Here is a 21,309-nt window from a genome sequence, read left to right as displayed (position 1 = left end):
TCAGTTTTAACATTTAAATTGACATCAGCTGTTCTGTGACAAGTTTCTGATTTAAGGTTACTAATATGTTGTTTTGGTAAACAGTCGAGATTAGGTTTAAATTAACAGGTTTTTATTCATTTATGCTCTACAAAAAATCAGATTTATTAGTTACATAAACAAAGTTGGATAAAAGCAACTGTTTTATCAGTTTTTTTTTTATTAAATGGCTAACGTGCAGAATGTTTATTAGTATTAGGGTAATAACAGAGTCAGCATTTTATAAAATGGCTCATAATCCAGATTTTTTAAATTTGAATGGTAAAGGCAGCAATACAGATAAACAATGTTGCTCTACTTGTCTATTATTCTGCCCTATTTTAAATTTGTATTATTTTCCCAATATGTTATGCATAGTGAATTATTCACTGTTTACTGTGAATACATCCGAAGACACAATCGTGTTAAACTGAAAACTTTGGGCTTTTAGTTCTGCTAAGATAGTATGACTTACTTTCAATTATTATAAATGAGCGTTATTATAAATGAATTAAATTTTAGGTTACTCGCAATTTTTACTTGCCATGTAGAATTGACTATGTTGTAGATTGCAAAAGAGGAATATATATGTATATATACATATGTGTACTTGTGGAGAATTGTTTAATAAAGAATTACATTTACAGGTTTAAGTAAAATGGAGAAGGGTTAACTCTTTACTGAATATGGCACTAACTTGAATTGAAGAACAAAGATTAAACTACATAATGGATCGTATAGAAAATCTCTTAGACACCGGTGGCCGTTACCTGAGCCCTGCTGATCGTCAGTTTGTATCTACATTGCTTAGCGAGCTTGAACAGTTCCAATATCAAGCACCGAAAGATCGGTAAGGCATGGTTTATTGCTGTGGTCTGTGGTGCATGACTGTGCAGTCATTGGAAGTGTTTTATCACGTTCTACGAACACGCACTGTGCAATATGCAGTTTTATCTTCCCTATCTTTGAACATGGCATATAATACTTGAAAATCGCAGTTTTAGAAATTTTTCAAGGAATATTGGTTGGCTGTAAAAGCATTCGTTTGCCTAAACAGTTGGATAACCTTCTCCAGTTTGTTTAAAGTTGGGTTGGGTGTGGTAACATTCAAATATTTTTTAGAATGTATTCTTAAGTTTAACGTGTATATAGTGGTTTTCATTAGTTGACATAGAGCAAAATGAAATGAGCAAATCTGTTACAGATTTTAACTTAATTTATAGGATATTAGATTGTCTATGTACCATTTTTATGTATCACATAAGTTTCACAACTTTTAGGTTGTTTTTATCTTCCTAAATTTCTGAAATATATATTTAAATTTCCGACATCCCTTTAAATCATAAAAATAATCTTTGGCACAAAGTTTGCAGCAAACACTAGAGGTCAAGCTTAAACGGTTTGTTCCGATTGAATTAGCTTAGTCAAGCCATGATGAGTTGTATTCAATTCCTTTCCACTCATCCATGCTACTACATTGTCTTGTTCGGCGTTGGGTAGCAATATACTGAAAGGGTGAAATTTTAGCTGTAATTATTACAAAGAATCTTCATATCCAAAACATGTTCCTATTGTTTGTACAGCGTTGATCAAAAAAATACCTTACTTTGTTGTAATCTTGTTTTACCGATTAAAAACAATTACGGTCCGCGATACTGATAGGATGAAAAGAATGTTTGTATTGCTAAACTACTAATTGTGACTAGGAATTTATTCCAAAATGTGAGCATTTCAAATATGGTTAATAGGTTTAATGCCAAAGTTTGTATATATACATGTATATTGTATATATATATATTAATTATTATTATATATAACAACAAAGTATTACAAAAGACATAATCTACTAATTCTCCTTTGGGTAAGTTTATAATTTAAAAAATAACACCTAGAATGCACTAGTAAGTCTTACAGCAGTTGGTCATTTTCCTAATTTTTTGTTTATAGTTTTAGAGTGTGTTGTTGTGTCAGTTACAATGCACTAAATTTTCCCAGTGACTATTTAACCGGGTCAGTATTCTAATTGCTGCTCTTTAAACAAAGTCTAATTGCTGTATACTGCTGAGTTTATAGTGACAAAGTGCTGCAGTGCAATTGTTAAAATCTCACTCTATTTGGATCACTAGTTAGGTTTGACACTTTGACTTTGCTATAAAAAGGAACTTAACATTTTTATAACAATTTGAGAAGTTGCTTATTAAAATGTGGTACTAAAATCTAGAATGAAGGGTCAAATTGTTTAAAATTTAGTATTTATGGTTTGCACAAACCCTTTCATTATTTTGTGAAAATGTTGACTTCTTGTTTTTTAAGGATTGCATTTTAATGTAAATCAGACTATGTATTTGGGAAGTTATTCTGATTCACTTTCCCCTGATCTTTATGCCGGTAACCAATTTTCTATTCACCGGTATGTCCATACCATAGTTAAAGGTTGTTCCGCTGAAAGATTTGCATCTGATTTTAACATCCCAAGCTTGTGTTAGCTGTGTGCAGTGATAACAGCAATAATGTTTGACCTGTTAAACAATTCCTTAGGTAGAGAAGGGCCCACTTTCCTTGTGCTGTTCAATTATCATTTGGTAGTTATGCAAGCAATTAACCTAGTTACCATTTCATCCTGGTCAACAAAAGTTCATTTATTGATCATTTTCACCCAAATCTCAATTTTACATTTCCCACTTGAGCACTTGGCAGTTTATTCAATTTGAAACAGTTCGAATTCGATTCATGAGGCATTAGAATCGTTATAACGGCCCGTCATGTGTCTTATCGTAATATTTTGTGACTTGACAGTGATAGGCAGGCAGGCTGTCACCGCGGGAGTAAGCTATCTAATGGATTTGCCTTATCGTGCCCCACCCGAAATTCACACTTCTTCGTCAAACTTCCTCGTCTACGTCAGCAAAGGCGATTTCTCTGGCTTAAAAAGCGAAATTTTGACGTCACCGCAGACGCTTTGTACAGTAACAACATGCCCAACAGATTGGTGTAGTGTAGTGACTGACCGACCGATACATTTGTCGATATTGCAACGTGAGGTATAACTCGTGAGAGTCGTGAATGAAAATATAATCGATACAGAATGTCCGTCCCACTTCGTAACAATGCCCGGTCAAATTAAACTCATATTATGCGCTATATATTCACCTTAAACGTGTTACAGTTCGCCCCGACTTCTGGTCTGGAGCCCAAGCCAATTTACGTTATATAACGTTTACTGTTAACCAAAGCGTTTTTGATTTAACGCTTTTAGGTAAAACCATTCGTTTGCACAGTAGTTTCATAGCAACGAAAGACTAGCGCATCAAACGTAGAAATAAAACCAAATTTCCAGCGCAATCGTAAATGACCATCCAGGCACATAACTCTTTCTGTAACCAGCGCTGTTTACTTGCCTCGCCCATGAAAAATATGTATCGTCCCAAGGAGCATGTTTGCTGTGGTTTCCAACGGCTGGATTGGAGTAATTGGCTAAACACATTTGTGTGTGCCTTTGGTTGAACGAGGCAATTATATGATGTGTACATAATAAACCAACTATCTTGTCAGCTAAGCAATGTTTAGTAAAAGTGTTATCTTGTCCAAGGTCAAAACTCAGTGACCCAACTATGTTTTTGTTTGTCGTTTATCCGAGATTTGCTTATTTGTAGTTTTGCTATCACAACCGACTTTGCCTATTTGCGCTGTTTCTTTGACCATAAACGCTTTCCGCGGTTAAAAGGAGTAGATTGGAGGAGCAATTACGGTGCAACTAATACAGGATTGGCGTCACAACACACGGCAGTTGAGCAGTATTAAGATGAACGTGATCACAGCTTCATCCGTCGCCGGCAACGCCCCAAGCGAAATCCGCCGAAGACTATCCGTAATAAATCAACCGAAGTGCGTCATCCGACGACACTGCGGCCAATCCGAGCACGATCTTTTCGCAAACATGGCCAATCGTCGGTCTCGACAGTCTGTGTTTGCTTTACTTGACCCAATTCGCCGCGATTCACCTGTACCAGTGTCGTCAACCCAGACTAAGCGAAACTATGTTACGCACACTTTACTCGATTTCAGTTCCTCCACGTTTGCCGTCGGTAATTGTTATACGACCCTTGTATCCAACTATACTTACTTCCCCGTGACTTCACGTACGCAAGTTTTATGAGGCAAATAAGCGACCGCAACCAGGATGTTCATGATTTTGTTGCTTAAGAACTGTCGAACTTTTGCGCCCCGTGACCCCAGGTTTCTCAACGCGATTCCACCTGATTGATTTAAATGAGGAAAGATTGCGTCCTATCGAGATAGGCAGATTGATTAACGGTCAAATTAATTAAACTTCTTCATGCTAACGATTGACTGCGTTGCTTCATCGACCCCAAAGATCCTCGAGGGTCAATTTCGTCGGCCACTTTGTGCACACTCAATTTGATTGAATAGCGCTGCCTGCATCGGCCGCGGCTTGATCAGATTAAATTAATATTTATTGCGCCATTTACGCTGACGCGACCAAAAGCCAAGTGCACTGCGCTGCAATGCCATGTTAGCAACAGCACCCTTGTTTAAATACACGACCCCGCCTTGCAAGCATCGCGGTAATGGATTGTCGATTAACTTCGTATTCTCCACGGCACAACCGACCGCTTTCACGAAATTAAAATTTCCCTTGCGCAAATCTCCCTAGGATATCAAATCCGATTTGACAGCTTGATTTCAGGCTCTGATTCGCCCAACTAGTTGAAAATGCGACTTATTCTTACCAAAGATCAACGCAGCAACAGTGGTCGTCGTTATTGTGTTCATTAAACTTACTGAAAATGCGGGTCTCGTGATTTAATACATTCCTCGCCGTTATTAGGGGATCAGTCTCAGCCCTTTCACTTGCTTTCGTCAACTCATGGTGGGCATACAAAGAAAGCTTTTACAAAACTAATAAAATGGTCATTTACCGCCTGCTGCGTCGTACCCGCATGACCCGTAGCGTAACTTCCCATAACAAAGCGTGTGACGACTTAACCCCCGACGTAAAAGCTCCGCAAAGTAGGCTACATCGTTTCGCGCCTAATCCTGTCAACTTTTTTTCGCCGTCAAAATCGCGGTCACAGGTCGCCAAAGCAGCTTAAGTTTTTGGACAACAAACAACGTCGCTCATTGAAAAAAATCGTACAAAGACCGAAGGCCAGTGAGATCTTCTGTCAAGTGTTTAAAACTTGGGATTATACCATTTATGCGCCACTGGTGCATAAAGCCGTTTATCGCCACTCGCTCCCATTCGTCGTTATATGGAGCGAAACGGTGCTGTTTGTTTTGCAGTGACGTGCAGACATACAGGATTGATAACACCGGCCAATATCATGATCGCGTTATGGCCCGGAGCAATGCTGGCGATTTAAACTACAATTAAACTAGGCCACAGTTTACGTGATTAGCGGATAACCGTGTACAAAGCTTGTTGTTATTCCCATTCCGTGTGCTGTTTCTCATTTTCCATACTACTGGTATGGACCTTTTGAATGGGCACTATTGATCAAAGAAGCAATATCTTTGTGGCTATTTACATGGCAAATACCTTTGCTTAAAAAGCCCATAAAATGACTTTTAATCTTTGATTGGTTCATGGTGGGAAAAAACGCTTACGGTATCGTTTAAAACTCATTATCTCAACGCCCCAGACTTTGCTTTGGTGTTACTAACGAATCATTATCACACTGTGCGTCACTTAAAAGCTACTTCTGTATCGACTTGTTGTACCGCGAAAAGACATTTCAAGCGCGTTTAACTTTTAGGTTTGCTCAGCCGAAATCGATTTTCTTGTACAATTTGCGGTGGCCGCTCGCAAACGCTTTGCTTGCTGCTTCGCGGCCGCGCGTTTTTAATTTGAATAAAACATGCGTTTCAGGTTTTGCTGCGACTGTTATTCGCTCGCTTCGTAGAGCTAATCAAAAGGCGTCATTGGGCTACACACACCAAGGGTCTCACACAATAACAACACTTCGGATGTCTACAACACAACGTGGTTACCGAATTTCTACCCGGAACCATTCTGTGAAGGAATGTTCTGCTCCAGACAGCGACGTTTTCCCACCCCTGACCCCGCGATGACGGTGTATAGGAAGGAGGGCGTTCATTTGAATTATTTATTTCATCGGCCTACGCGCGTGGCCTAATCTCCACCCTCGTCGCTTTTGTACATTAACGGCACGTTTCACACCCGAGAAACGACCGATTCACGGGTTCCGCTTCCTCCACTGCCACCAACAAAGTCACCGAATAATATCTCAGCCCAGTGCGCGCCTGCGGGTATGTCTCAGCTCTAGAGGAATCATAATTAGTCGGACTGAAGTCGATAATACACTTGGGCATTTCGATAGTGACTCACTCCCCCAAACCGTCCCAGTCAAAATTTTATCGCGAATTTTTGTCAGACGCCTTTGCGGCAACTTGGCATTTGCTGGCGTTTTGCTATCGCGGATTACAGATATCTGGATTTCTATTGAATTGCCAGCCTTGTATGTCTCGGAATCCAACGTCACATGTCGGCGGTTAAGCCGCTTCTTATCGAACATGTTTTGCTACATTCTCACCACGTCACTCCCTCATCTGACGTTTGATTTATGACACCGGCGTGACGTAGCACTTCTATAAAACACACGTGATCGAAGGTATACGTCACTTCTACAAACAGAAGTTAAGATAAACCTTGTTTTCGAAATCGTAGGTCACGTTGCGTGCCCTCTAAACCGATATGCAGTGACTTTAATGCCATGCGTCTTTCTTTCATGCCCGTTTCTTGTTTACCTCAAGCGCATCTGGGTGTGAAGTAAAATTGGTTGTTTTTAAACGCGCATAGTAGCTGTGAGCTATGGTTTGTTCCGGTTTAAACTGGACATGCGGAGACACCCCCGCACACAGTACGTACTTGCTGGTTCGGTTGATATGACATCATCACTGTGGGATGACCCGGACACTACATGGCGTTCTACGAGCGACGACAGGCGCATTATCAGTCAGAACACATCAACGCCTCCACCGCTGCATATGATCAACAATGAAATATTAATGAACGAAAGAATGCAAGCGTAAAATTCCTCGTCATGACGCTTATTACATGCGACGGGCGTGCCTTTTCCTGTAAAGCAGAGTCTATTGTAAACCACCGCCGAAAATAACCTAGTGACCCATATCATTGCCGAGCATTATCAGGATACCATTATAGATTATAGAAACCATATTCCTCCTACCTACAAACCAAAAGTACCCGATATATCGTTGGTTTAGCTGGTAGCCATGAATAAGGCAAATTTGAGAGACGAACGTGTATTGGCCATATCTCCCAGAGACCCAGACAAGTGGCTAAAACATTACTGTTTATCTATGTCTGACTATAGAATCGTAACCAAAAATAGAGTTTAGGCGGTTCTCACACACGCGCGAACGGCTGGGTCGTTTCCCAAATCGAAGTTGGGCCTTACGGACTCATCCGTCGTACACGTAATCGACAGAAGGGTGGATTTAAGCGCACACTCGCGCGCCACAACTCTACTCGACTGCGAGTTTGACAATCGATGGAAGTTTTCTGATTAAATTCACCGCATTATTTCCTAGGGAAATTGCATTACAGGCGCCCCTTTCCTGCGCCCGCTTCTTGCTATTGATTCAACTCTCATGCCCAGAATACGAAAGGACTCGATATTTCATTTGCCTGCGCTGTTAGCTCTTGTATTAAACGAGCTACGACAACAACTTCGTCTCAATTACCGAACACCACTTTTCATTACTTTTTCGCACCAATTGCCTCTATTTATTTTATATTCAAACAATAAACATATACAGCCATTACTGCAAATTAAGTTATTAGAAAGTTATTATCGTATGTGGAATGTGCATAATTACGCCAGTGAGCATATTTCAGTGAAAACATAATTATTAATCGTGCGTATCGTCTCACATAGTGGTGCAGATTAAGTTGTACGTGGTAGTAACTTCGTGACTGTTTAATTTTCTACGGAATTTTCGTCCCAAAATAGCCAACGTAACCTAATATTTAATTTTCTTGGTGTGTTTTTCCTCGTTTGTGCGCCGTGTATCCATGTGGTTTAGTTCACGATTCGTTGAAATCAAATTCTTATCCTAACTTTGTTTATTGTTAAGAATAAAACTGTATTTATAAACCTTTTCTGCTCTTTTAGGTCTGTGTAGATATGTATTTTAATCGTCCCATTGTAATTTTCTTTTACAACAGGCAAGAGCAAACCTTCATAAAAACATTAAAAACCTCTGCATTTTTAAAAGTTTTATATAAGATATCACATACCGGGATTTTTTTAATCTAATTTTATCTGCAATCTAACCATGAACATTATGAAATGCTTGCTTTGTTATAGGCAAGCAATAAACGGTTACGAAGCGTTAAAGCCTCCCTTCCGCATGATTTCTTTTCAGCCGTACAATCAGGTATAGCAACTGGTAATTTTGCTCGTCTATCTTTGAGCAAAACCGCGACTATGCTCAATACAATGCGCGAACTGACGCAGTGTATGAACCTCTATACCTACTCCGTCAAAACAGAGAATAATTTACCTTTGAAAAATTCACGACGCTGTGTGCGGCGAATTACGTTGTAGACTTTCTATTTATGTATTTCTGGTTTGATGTGTCTACAATTGAAACGAAATAAGACAATGATTTCACATTGACATTGTGGAGTTATTCACCTTATCAGAAATGTCACCGTAGCTTTGTGACTTTGCACTTTTAGTTCGGTGAAAGGCATACTTTATTTCTTTGTATATTTATATTTATAGCTTGATATGTCTTCAATTGACACGAAATAAGACAATGTTTCCACCGTTACATTGTGAAATTCACGCTATCGGTGATGTTATTGTACAATCGTACAATGGTATTAAACTGGCTTACAGGTTTATATTCGTCACTGGAATGTTCTTTTTATGTTATATTTGGAGTATGATCTTTAAAAGATAAAACCATGGACTTGGATTTTTCCAAAATGTAGTCAACACACAACTTAAACACAATTTATCAAAGAATGACAATTTTTAAATCTAATTTATAAAAGAAAACCTTAAAAAAAGTAGTTAATTCAGAAATAAGTCGCTTTTACTGTCATGTATTGCCACCATGGAAATAAAATGCCGCGAGAGTGTTTGATTCTTAGGATCAATGTCAATTTGATTTCGATTGAGCAATCGGGATCCCCAATTACATTTCAGTGCTGCTAAGCTGTAAGTACTCTAAGACAGATGCAATTTGGAATTGCCTACCTATAGGTTTCATTTACCAAATACCATATTCAAACTTGAAAGGTCAGAATTCAGCTAATAAATGGTATACGGTGTGCCGGTGTGAAAAACGCGCATTTATTTTCTTTTCCCAGACAAATTTCACGTCACGGCCCCCTCCCAAAGTAGCTCGTGTATTTTCTTAAGATTTTATTTGTCTGCCCAGCGTGCATGCCTCGGGTCTGTTTGAACCACCATCACGTAGTCTTTGTGCCCAGCAAGCGAGATGGTAATTCGATCGCAGCGCTTTGTTTCCGCAACGGGCTTCGCACAGAATGAAGCCTAGTCGTTGGTGAAGTTTCGTAGCTCTACAACACTCCATACCTTACCTTCCGATTGTTCTGTTCCTATTTAAGACCGAACCGACCCTTCAGCGCTCCTTACCGCCGAAAACACTTCACTTAACCAACTTGTCAATCCAAAACGATACTTGGTAGTTTAAGGTCGACCCTTTAGCGCTTACAAACTCGATTTGAGGCGAATTTTATTTACAACAAGGCGGTCACCACCACAGGAGCTGGTGTACATTGCCCTGTTAACGTGACATGGGGTGCGCGTACTGTTTTCCTTCTAACTTAATAAAAGAAACAAGGAATCCTAAATAAGCAAGTAAAGTTGCGGTTGCGGAAATTCCCGCGCGACCTCTTCGCCTGCGCACTGTGCACAACAATATATGAAACACAGCGTTTGATCGCTGCCAAAATCGGGCTATTGCACTCGTTGAACCGACATTTTTGTTTCAGGGCGTTGATGTTCCATCCCCTGGGAGGTTTCCAGCGGTATCTCATTCACAAAGTAACTGAGGTCTTTCCCAAGTTGACGAGTTTCAGCATTGGCGATGACAGTAACAGGAGAACTGTAGTTTGCTTCAAAAGCAAAAAGTAAGAGAATGGTCGCAAATTATATTACACCCAACATTGAACATTTCTTAATCTTTTTTTAACCATAATATTTAATCTTTTTTATAAAATGATTTATTTCTGAGTGTGTTTATGATATTATTTTGCAAACCTTAATAGGAAAGACCAGCAGCAAGGATTACAAGCCAACGGAACATCTAAAACACTTCCCAACCCTAAAAACGAATATGTTAACGCACCTGTGCGTGGAAGAGAGGAGGAAGGAAGACAATCTGCTCCGAGGAGCCGAGATTCCTCAAGGAGTCGAAAAAAGAACGAGCCGTACGATGCTAACACATCTAAACAACCGCGGTAAGGCGTGAGTTTTGGAACGGAAGTCGCAGAAATGTTAATTTATTTTGAGACAAAATAACGTCGCCGTGTTTGTCTATTTTCTGCCCCTTTCTCCTTACATGGTTGAGATAGTTGCACTTAGGCGTTTATGGGGTTTGTAAAAAGAATAACAAACTTTCTGTTTGCAAATACTTCAAAGTAATATACATTGCAGCGAAATATTTGTTCAGCATTGTTAAACTGGCATAAAGTTTATACCGGATCCAATACCTTTTCACCCATGTCCCATAAAAAGATATTATGCGGCTTCATTTCTTTATTTGCACAGCTTGCTTTAAATGTTTATCATGCCTGAGTTTCAAATTAACGATGTTTTTTTACAGCCAACCAAAGCAGTTGGATCAGGCATATCTGCCGAAACCGCTACGGACAAAAAAAGCGACGAACAAACGCGACCAAATGAAGAGATCTCGTTCTCTGCAGTCTTCCCCTGTGAGGATGGATGAAGAGGTTTATCACACGGATGATGACGGGAGGAGAGGCAGGAGGAGCAAAGGAAGTGAGAGTGGGAAGAGAGCTCCGAGGAGCGCTAGTCTGAAACCTTCCAGTCGAAGACGGTGAGAGATTTTCGAAAATAAGTGAAATTTGGATTATGTCATTTTATATTCGACCCAACATTGACGTAAATTTCGTGCCTTTCCGTAGGACCTCACCCATATAGAATAAAAACAATTTCATCATATTTCTGACGTTATTTAGTGACAAGTTATGCTTAGAATGCGGTATGATTCAAGGCGTACTTTACGTCGGTGTTTTCTCCCAACTTTCTCATAATAACCAGGTCATTACTTCTTCAGGGAGCGTGACGTTTCGCCTGAACCGTCCGAGGATGAATTCCGGCGCCAAAAACAACATCCCCCATTACGTCATAACGTCTCTGACGTAAGCATACACAAGCGGTCGCAAGGACTACGCATGGAAGGAAAGGTAATTAAGCTACTCTCACTCTGCGTGAGTCAGCAATTATGGTTTACCAATAATTCCGTCGTTACTTACTTGTTTACACTTGGCTGAGCACAGTGAAATCTGACCCTGGTATTGATTATCCTTTTGTATATACGATTATCACGTAAATTTAATGACACGCCTGCTACTATATGGGCCAGTTATATACCATCGGAGCTTTGCAAGGTTGCCACGGTTCTTGGCTTTCCTGTCCGTCAAATGCTCCCTAAGTAATTATTAATTCAGCATGTTTACACCGTGTTTCTTAGGTCGTAAACGGGGACATAGCCGATCCGCACTCGTACGGTGACAGCGAGAGCGACATCGGACGCGTTGACCATGTCGCTGTGAACAAGGAAAAAGAGAGACACAAGAAAAAGGCACCGCCCGTCGAGTCACTGAAGCGTGGCCAGCCGAGAAGTCGACGTCACAGCCAAGAAAGCAGCGCGAGGTCGGTGTCGGAGGACAGCGATGCACACCATTACCACCGCGATCCTCGACGTACCACTCCTGGGAAGGCGAAGAGACGACCAGAATACAGTGATGTGGACTCTATTGAAGTGGAGTCTAGGATTAGTGGGATACATGATGACATGGATGAAGACTCCTCTAATGATTACTATGAAGACGAAGACTCCGCATCAATGGCTTCCGATGAGCGTCCTCCGTCATACGAGCGTGTCAAGCACTCCAGCTCCATTAAAAAAGCGGAACGGAACCTTAACCGTATCAAGAGGGTCGACTCCCAACGTTCGAAACCAACTTCCGACGAAGATGTTCAGATTAGGGACAGCAGTAGTAGCAGCAGCGGTAGAACTGTACCGCGTGGTTCGACGCATAAATCTCCACCCGCTTCAACGTCGTCACATCATTCAAAGGAAGGTAAAATGCAACGTTCATCTACTATGCCACGTTCAACGAAAGAACCTGCTAAGAAACAGCGTTCCTCTTCTAAAGGCAGATCCCAGACCTTAAAAGGTCCTCCAGTCTCTACCGGTCGGTCAAAGAGTCAGAGCACTAAAAAGCATCCTGCTCCCCCTCCTCCACAGAAAGAAGAAGAAAAACCGAAACGCAGCTCGTCTTCAAAACAAAGAAAGAAGCCTACCAGCTTAGATGAACCAAAGAAGCATAGTTCTGTTGTAACATCCACGGACGACTTGCTGGATGCTTCCAACTCCACTCTCTATCATCCTCTTCCTGATCAGGAGCAACCATCAACGAGTAAGAAGAAATCCACGAAAGAAAAGCAAAAGAAACATTCCCAACAATCCTCCCCAGCCACCCCACCGTCTGACCCCAATGCAATCTCACCAGTGACTTGTGATGGAACTGCTCAGACCGAAGTCAGCGGTACTTTGTCCCGTAGAAAAGACAACAGGCTACGAGAGTCGACGGACACCACCCCACAAGACTCTCCTTCACACCAGCCTTCGAATCCGGATTATTCCAGTCCCAACCGGTTTACTTCAGCTCCCCCACCACAGGGCAACAGCTTCCAACAGCAGAATCTACTCAACGCATTCCATCACCTTATGCAGCAGCAAGTACAGCAGAATTCAAACCTGCCACCACTGCCGCCACAGCTAGCTCATCAGTTGTACTTATCCTGGCTTGGAGCATATTACGCTGGAGCAACAGGAGCCCCACCTCCTGCCCCGCCCCCTTTTATCATCCCACAAACGAATAACAGCAACAGCCAACACCTGGACGTTCCTCCCGTCCTCAGCCCAGCAAACCTGCAGACGCATCAACTCCACCAAACCCACGATCGTCCACCGAACGCTGAAGAAGCAGCCCGCTATTACGAGCAATTCGCGCACCCCCATAACCAAGATGACGGCTACAACGACTACAACGACGTGCCCCCACCTACCGACCAATACCATTTTAATGATGGTGTCCCAGCAGAAGACTACGCGCGGCAGGAGCGCGGGCGGCCCACGACCAAATGCGACAACGGCCACTGCAACACGTCTATTGTCCTCACCGACGCCGACATGACTGACACATCATCAGTAGCAAGTTCGGTGGCGAAAGGTGAAATAGCAGTGGCGAACAACCCTAAAGGAGGAGTGATGATCTACGTACGCAGCCAGCCCAACAGTCGGTCCAACAGCACCGCCGGCACACACGAGAGCGTCGAGAGTCTTAACACCAGCGACAACGTTCAGTCGCTTGGTAGCAGCGAGCACGGGAGTCAGACCAACCTCTCCGAGCGAAAGAAGTCGCCCCGCGGCAGCAGCAAGGGAAAGAAGATCCCGAAACAAAGTTCGCCGGCAAAAAACGGACTGAGCTCTAGGAAGGCGACCGAAGGTGAGAGAGTGGATCCACCGCGCACTAACCTCGCGTTTTCCACTAATGACGGCATACCACCGCCTAATCATAACAATAATCACTCGCTCGCACCTTCTACTGAGAAGGTTAGCTCGTTGCATGCAACAGACGCCTTTCTGGGGCCAATTCCGTCACCAAACACATTTTCTAACGCTCTTTCAGCCCCGAACCGCCGGCCAAAAGAGCCGGTAAAGAACAGTACACCGTCGGGACGAAAATCGGTCAAATCTTCGACAAGAAAACCTCGTAACGACCCCGATACACCCAGCACAAGTTTTAACACGAGTGCCATGCTACAAGATGCCAATCCTGACGCTTCACACGAAGAAATGATTCTTTCGCTGCGAAGAGCGCCTCTCGCCACCATAGAAGATGATGTTGACGGTTTCCTTTCCGGGTCACATGCTTCTAGTTGTTCTTCCCTTAACTCAGCGCCTCCGGTCCCAAAGGAAACAAAGAATACGGAGGCTCCACCAAAAGAGACCACCCAGCCTCCCATACCAACAGAGAACATACCTAAACCACAAGATATAGAACCAGCCACCAACTCTGTTGATGTTGAGGTGCATGAAAACGATGAAGCAACAGGGGCAGAGGAAAACTCCGAAAGCGAAAGCGACGCTGCGTCTACGAAAAGCAACGTTGGGTCAATCGACCGCTCAGCTGGTGACATATCTATTTACTCCTTGGACGCTTCCGATGGCTCTGACAAAGAGGACGAAGACGATAAGCAGGAAAGCGACAAAGAACGCTCCGGGGAAAGCTCAGATTCTGAAGAAGCGACATGGCCCGCACCTCCTGTTCCTGTAAACGGCGACGGCGTAGACAAGTTCAAGTCCCCCGTATCAGGCGACGAGCAGCCATCTCCGCCGCAAGAGCCTGCGACCGTCACTCAAACGATCGATATAGTAACGTCTCCGACTGATAATGCTGATAACGAAGAGATAGAGCAGCACCAGTCTGCTGGCTCCGTGACATCGAGCAGCTCTGAGCCGTTTGCCGCTCCCCAGCATCCCGAAGTCCCGCTGATTGACGTTTCCGACTCCGACGCGAGCTCGACCGCTACCGAAGGCGAAAAAGCCGCAGAAAATGGCGACTTGGGAAACGGCGAAGGGGAGCGAAGCAACTCGTCCTCGGATTTATCCACGTCCGACGGTATATAGTTCCTAACCGACTATATCCGCGTCTAATGTTTACCATTTCTCATAACTATCTTTACAGCTGTTAACATTTTACTAAATTCTCGCTTGAATGTTGCATGGCTTTCTACAAGTTCGCCGTGCCTAATTTTCTTATCTCCGTTTTAATAAACTAATAGTAGGGTGCCTATCCGAGACTAATGTGTGTAATTCGCGTGCAAATCGCTGTCTAACCGTTCTTGTCCCTCAGAAAACCACAAAATGAGTGACGGTAGCTATGATGGGGATCAGAGCAGGACAGAAGAATCGATCCTCGCTGATAAAGAGCAACCAGCGACCAACGGAACAAACCAAGTAGTTGAGGTGGACGGTGAAATGGTCGTGGTCCAGGTAAAGTATGTTTCATTACGATTTATGTTACAAGTCGAAACAGCTGCTATTTACACGGCCTGCACTGTGTGTATACTATGACAGTGATAGGACACCATATTCTAATGAACTGTTTCTGCGAATTTTACGCCCGCTGAAACTGTAAGTGTTTTTTGGGTATATACCTTTCCACCACACGCAATTGTGGTTTATTTTGCATGCCCTTTTAACGCCCCTACGTGCCCTAGGAGCCACAATTCGACTACTATAAGTGGAAACCAGACCAGGACGTGTGGAAGAGCCCAGAGTACAAGAAATTCGTTGAGATTTTCAATTTTCCCGCCTCTATGAGCGATATAGAAGTCACGCAGCACTTGAGCAAATACAGGTTAGTGGTAAAGTGGAAATATTTAAAAAACATCCAACATTTTTGCCTTTATATTGTAGTTTTGCCCATAAAAGCCGTGATACAGTCAAGATTACGATTAACTAGTTTAAATTAAATATTACAGATATGTTGTGCATCTAATTTCGAGCCATGCCTGTAAAGTTCATATTTACTCGTCTCTCTTAAATCATATATACGTTTCAAACAAACGTGTGGTCATGTTAAATATACCAGTCATTTTCCACGTAACGTTTAAACAAGTGAACTGTTATCTTCAAGTGCATGATGTAATCGTTAATAATTAACTATTAAGTTAACCTGGCCATGATCCAGTGCTATATGTCGGCCCAAGTTAACCATTGTCTGATGGTATGTTATTTCCTACCTCTTATCTTTGACGCTATGTAAATAGAGGTGCACATACGACATACTCTTTCGGTATTTTGATTCTGTAGACCACCCCTTTGACTAAAGCAACTTTGTTAACAGCTTGTATGACGTTGGCTTAAATTAAACGAAAAGCTCTTGAATAAAATGATTGTTCTGCTCATATGTATATATATAAATATACAGTTACACGACAGAACATATGTTTCTATTCGTAACTTTGTACACACTAAAGCGATTTTAAAATTACATGTTGATTTTTTGCCATTACGTGTTAATATATTTATAGATATTAATATTCACATCATTTAAAATAGGGGACTCAGATTAGCTCGTGTTGATGCCACGCATGCTCTCTGTACATTACCATCGGATGTGATCGCCGAGGAATTAGCTGATCAGCACTTCACAGCGTTTGAAACTCGTCCCTTATGTGATGCAAGCAAGCAAACAAAGGCAAAAGCAAAGGCCAAACTAGAAAACGAAAGTATGGGGATATTTAATTAAAAGTATACTATAAACATGGGGGTGTATGATTTTTGCTTTTATGGCGACTCAAATATTTGTCAATACAATCTGGGGTAATTGGCCAACTCTGACTCAAATTCTAGTTCCCATGGCGTGCTTTGACTTATAGGACCTCTCCTATAGATTACAATCATACCAATCCTAACTTTGAAAACGCTTTAAGGTTGTTTACTCAGTATTACGTATGGAGTTTGAACAGTAGCTTCGTTGTAACGTTATCTTTGTAATCAACGGCGCTATTTTAACGCACAGAGTTCGAAGAAGTAAGAGCCCAAAGACCAAAATCAAGTAATGCTGTTGCGAAGCGCATGATAGCTGGTGCTCTTGGTTCAAGTCACCGATCTTCCGCGAACAAACAGTCTACAAGTATGTATTTACTTCTCAATGACCTATCTATACTAAGTCAAAGCTGTATTGTATTTTCATATCATTGCTGTAACTCGATTTTTTGCAGAAAAATAGAATTGTAACCGAACAAGATTACTCCGTCATTGACCCAGCCATGACCCACCGTGTATCCGATCTATCACCGACCGAACATTCATCCTACCGAGTAACAAGAAGCGTGAAAATGAATTTAGTCACGCAGGACAAACTTTTTTTAATCTTTTTGCGAAATCGGTTGAAAGCACTTTTGTATCGTTCCGTACAGTATTCGCCGCTACGCACACTGTAAAAAGAATTCCACCCGACCCTGAAAGAGAGCAGGACCCAACTCGACGCAGTGCCAAACCAGCAGAATCTACACCGACAAAGTAGTTACAGTTCGCCTCTAATCAAAGCACCATGGCTCTTTGTGAAGTTACGTTTTAATTTTATATTGCGTGGCGACTTTCTGCAACCAGCGCTTCGAATTTTGAGAACCCTGTATATTATTCCCACGTTGCTGTATAGACCTTCGCGTTTTTAGCCAGCAATTTCTCTCCACTGGTGCTTTTCGTCGCGTAGTAATTTGCCAACGAAGCTGGCCACCGCATGTAAATATGTCCCAATTGCGAAGGCAATGGGTGATAAACGGCCGCCGAAACTGGTACTTTTGCCCGAGAAAATAATTTCATATACCCGACTGTACACTGTTAGCCCTATCGTTTTTTTGGAATGTGCCATCGTATACGTTTCCCCAATGGTATGACTACGAGAAGCCAGGCGAGCCACCTAATCAATTAATTCTAGTTTTCCTTTCAATGATTTTACAAATATCAATTTTTAGACTATACCTGTTTCTTTTCCTAGACTTAGATTTTCTTAATAATTCACTTCGAATCGAATAATTGTTTTTCTTCGGCAAAGTCGCACGTGATACGAAGTCTACATAACAGCTATATACTTCCGCTTGCATCAAATTCGCCATATACATCATTATAAGCAATAACGCGTAGATGCTTGTGCCATGAAATAACCAACATGCCCGTTTTAATCAGTAAATCTCGTATGCAAGGTATAATGGTTAACTATCGGTGCTATAATTTTTTAACTTTTTGGTGATAAGTTTGGGTACGAAACTAAAGCTTGTTTTATTTGGAACGTACTAAAATCTCGTGAGCGATAAAACTCGTTTTACTTTGTGCATCTCGCGAATTACAAGCTGGCTGTGCGAAGTGTGGTTGTTCTTTGATTTTGCTGCAGCTTTAGTTAAAGTACAGGATAAATGTGTAATTTGGCTTCAGGAGTGTTTCCTTAGTGTGTTTCCGTGTTAATCTTGAGCTGTTCTCTATTTTATTGATATATAGTAGGGTGGGGGCAAGATGGGACACCCTCTATTCTATTTCTCGTTCCATTTGGCAATAAACAAAGAACATTCAAAAATTGTATTCTTACGACTCCCATAGACCGTTGGTAATTGTTTAAAATACCACCGGGATATCTGAATAATATGTGCCACAGGTGTCCCCTCTTCCCTCACACTAATACTGTATATAGACCGAGATTCGTTTGTCGCTGTGCCACGGTGGTTAGCCCACGTCTAAGCAAGAAAAGATTCCGAGGATCACCCTGCTTCCATTAGAGGCCCATGTGTTTTAGCAAGACACTTACCGTAATTGCTTTAACTTCGTGGGTCCTCAGTAAAAGAATGCCTGCTTATTTCGGACCGCTAGTACTCAAAAGTAGCCAAACACATGTAGCCTAAACCTGAGGTTTATACTAAGTTTTAAATGGTGCTGGTTATTCTGTGCGCGTTAACAGTTCTGTTATCAAACTGAAATGTTGCAAACGTATTTATACCAAAATATACCATTAATTCCCATTTTTTTGTTGCATTCATTATCACCCAGCAACTTTTTTCAATTCATTCATATTTAAATAATTCTTAAACCTAAAAACAAACTATTTTAAACACGAACCAACTGAAATTATATGGCTTTTAGGTGTTTTTACTCTTCGGATGTAATTTTACTGTTAGAATCATTTTAAATAATTCCCAACCCCCCAATGTTTGGTTCGCTGTTTCGCGCTTTAAAACTATGACAATCGTCACATATTCTCGCGGATAGTTACAGCTCCCACAATGTTTTTGGCGTTTAAAGTTTCCATTAATTTTTATTTGTTTTAAGGCGGTATTTTATTTTTTATTTTAATGTAAAATGAATCAGAGAAAAAAACAACGTAGAGTTTTGTAAGAAGATATAGGTACCAAATATACAGTAAACTCTTTTCTGTGTAGAATTAACGACCATTGAACGACATGCATGAGATAAGCTAAATATATGCGTGTGATAAATATGAAAAAACAAAGCACTTGCCAGGAGTTACAGAATATGTCTCAACGGATGTAAATCAGTAAAAGAGCAATTTGTTTAAAACAAACATGTATGTATTACATGTGAAACGGATTTTATTTCTACTGTTTGTTTGTTCTATTCTCCATCTTGGATATTCTTGCTTTTCCGACACTACTATGAACTCATGTGGCTGTTCCAACAAAAAAGTGAGTGTGGTGTACTTTTTTCAATCTGTAATTCCCTACAATATACAGTTATACAATAAAGGTTGGCTACTACATTCAATTCTTGCTGTTTTTTTGCGTAGACGCATGTGAATTTCTAAACATATATTTGTTATTTGGGAAAAATTGATTATCAGAAGCCTGTTTATTGTAATAACACATTTTTCTAATTGTAATATTCATGCTAACCAGTCCGCAGAATATAGCACAGAGATCTTGTGCATTTTATATTTTGTTTTTTCCATCATTAAAAATCAGAGTAAAAGTACATCCATTTCCAAGCCACATTAGGAAATTTGTAATTTGATACAGATTGTTTCATTGTTTAATTAAATGGCGTGCGGGGACAAATTATGCCATGCTTAATCGAAAGTTTGTAGGCAAAATTGAGTGTGCACCATATCCTACAGACTGGCGTGTCAGCATATATTAGTTTAGGGCGTTTTATGATACACACTGTGTGTTATTTAAATTGCTTACAAAGAAGTAAAAACATTAATTGAATTGTTTTACAGTCAAGTAACTCCAAAGATGTCTACTGCCATAGAACCAGTGAATTTTACAAAATATTTCAAGCTGGGATATTTCCGGACGATGTCATTTCTATGTAAGTTTGGAACAAAAAATACAAATATTACTTTAAACTGGTACATTTCCTTTACATTACCTATAAGCTTAAAACATCGTTTCAACAAATGTGTTTTTATATGGTGTACAGGTTATGTTATGTTCAGTGGCGCAACCAGCGCGTTCAAAAGGGGGCTGTCATATTTACGTCTAGTCCACGTTAATCTCTGACGCGATAAACCACTGCCTTTGTTGGTTGTGCACACGAATATATATTCTATTTTACGCGGTAAATTAAAACTAACACTACATTATTAAAAAGACGTATCTAAATTAATATAAACAGAGGAAACATTGTTGCAGATTTACGCATGTTAATGTAACGATTATTTACGTCAGAATACCTTTGATAAACCATTACGATTGTTCCATCACAAACGAGATTGTTGGTAAACAATCGTGTTTTATTTGCTCCCATACGATCTGTAGTTTTTGTATGATTTCTGTTTCTGATGATTAGTTTAAATCAGTGCTTCCCAAACTATGGTATGCGAAGGCCTCCCAGGTGGTACGCGAGCACGTTATTAAGTTCACACCAAACGATCGCAAATGATCTTTTAGTGATTGTCGTGAGCATTATTTTAATCCACATAAATTACGTAGAGCGTGACATTCCATGCTATATTCCCTACACCGGTGTTCCTAACTTTTTAAACCTAGGCGTTGCTTTACGCGTGTACAGAATATTTTTGCAAGCCTATCTTTACTTATGCGCATGAAAAGGCAAATATTCAACCTGTTTTCAAGCACCTGCAGGCTAAATAATCAAGGGGACAATCGCTAATATGACGCAAATAATCAACGTGTGAACTGCTATTATGACGTAATCAATTCCCAGGTCAAACAATCGCTATTATGACGCGATGAATCCACGTGTGAATCCCTACTGTTTCGTAATAATTATGCTGCTTGGCTGAGGAAAACATCGTAAATATACAGCAGTGCTACTTCTGGAACATGTTTAGGTTGTTTATTACCGCGCCTGTTGCCCTGTTTAATAGGCAAATTACTTTTATTTTCAACTTTGAGAAAGGCAGTGCCAAGTTCATGCCCGCGGAAAAAATAGGTGTGCGTGCGGTTTTTA

General features: G+C 41.0%; 2 protein-coding genes across 3 annotated transcripts in view; both read left to right on the top strand.

Annotated features, from left to right (window-relative positions):
• Positions 1 to 181: 181 nt before the first annotated feature.
• Positions 182 to 18,252, top strand: LOC100182346 (flocculation protein FLO11). Of its 2 annotated transcripts, XM_018812829.2 has the most exons (12): positions 182 to 868; positions 10,055 to 10,192; positions 10,331 to 10,522; positions 10,888 to 11,121; positions 11,362 to 11,491; positions 11,779 to 13,822; positions 14,006 to 14,998; positions 15,233 to 15,372; positions 15,600 to 15,739; positions 16,444 to 16,613; positions 16,907 to 17,020; positions 17,109 to 18,252. In XM_018812829.2, the coding sequence occupies exons 1-12, from the start codon at positions 747 to 749 to the stop codon at positions 17,114 to 17,116; spliced, it is 4,425 nt and encodes a 1,474-aa protein (XP_018668374.1). In that variant the 5' UTR covers positions 182 to 746; the 3' UTR covers positions 17,117 to 18,252. The 2 variants fall into 2 exon arrangements, with proteins under 2 accessions (XP_018668374.1, XP_002131826.1); XM_002131790.2 differs by having other exon boundaries at positions 11,779 to 14,998.
• Positions 18,253 to 19,264: 1,012 nt separating this feature from the next.
• LOC100180051 (adhesion G protein-coupled receptor A3) overlaps positions 19,265 to 21,309 on the top strand; it is a 19,882-nt gene continuing 17,837 nt past the window's right edge. Inside the window, exons 1-2 of the mRNA XM_009860944.3 lie at positions 19,265 to 19,580; positions 20,114 to 20,205. Coding sequence (XP_009859246.1) covers positions 19,461 to 19,580; positions 20,114 to 20,205 — 212 coding nt within the window. The 5' untranslated portion in view covers positions 19,265 to 19,460. The remainder of the gene's footprint in view (positions 19,581 to 20,113; positions 20,206 to 21,309) is intronic.

Source organism: Ciona intestinalis, chromosome 8 (assembly GCF_000224145.3).
Source record: "Ciona intestinalis chromosome 8, KH, whole genome shotgun sequence".
Classification (NCBI taxonomy): Eukaryota; Metazoa; Chordata; class Ascidiacea; order Phlebobranchia; family Cionidae; genus Ciona; species Ciona intestinalis.
Note: the sequence above shows the minus strand (reverse complement) of the source record. Positions and strands in the feature narration are given on the sequence as shown.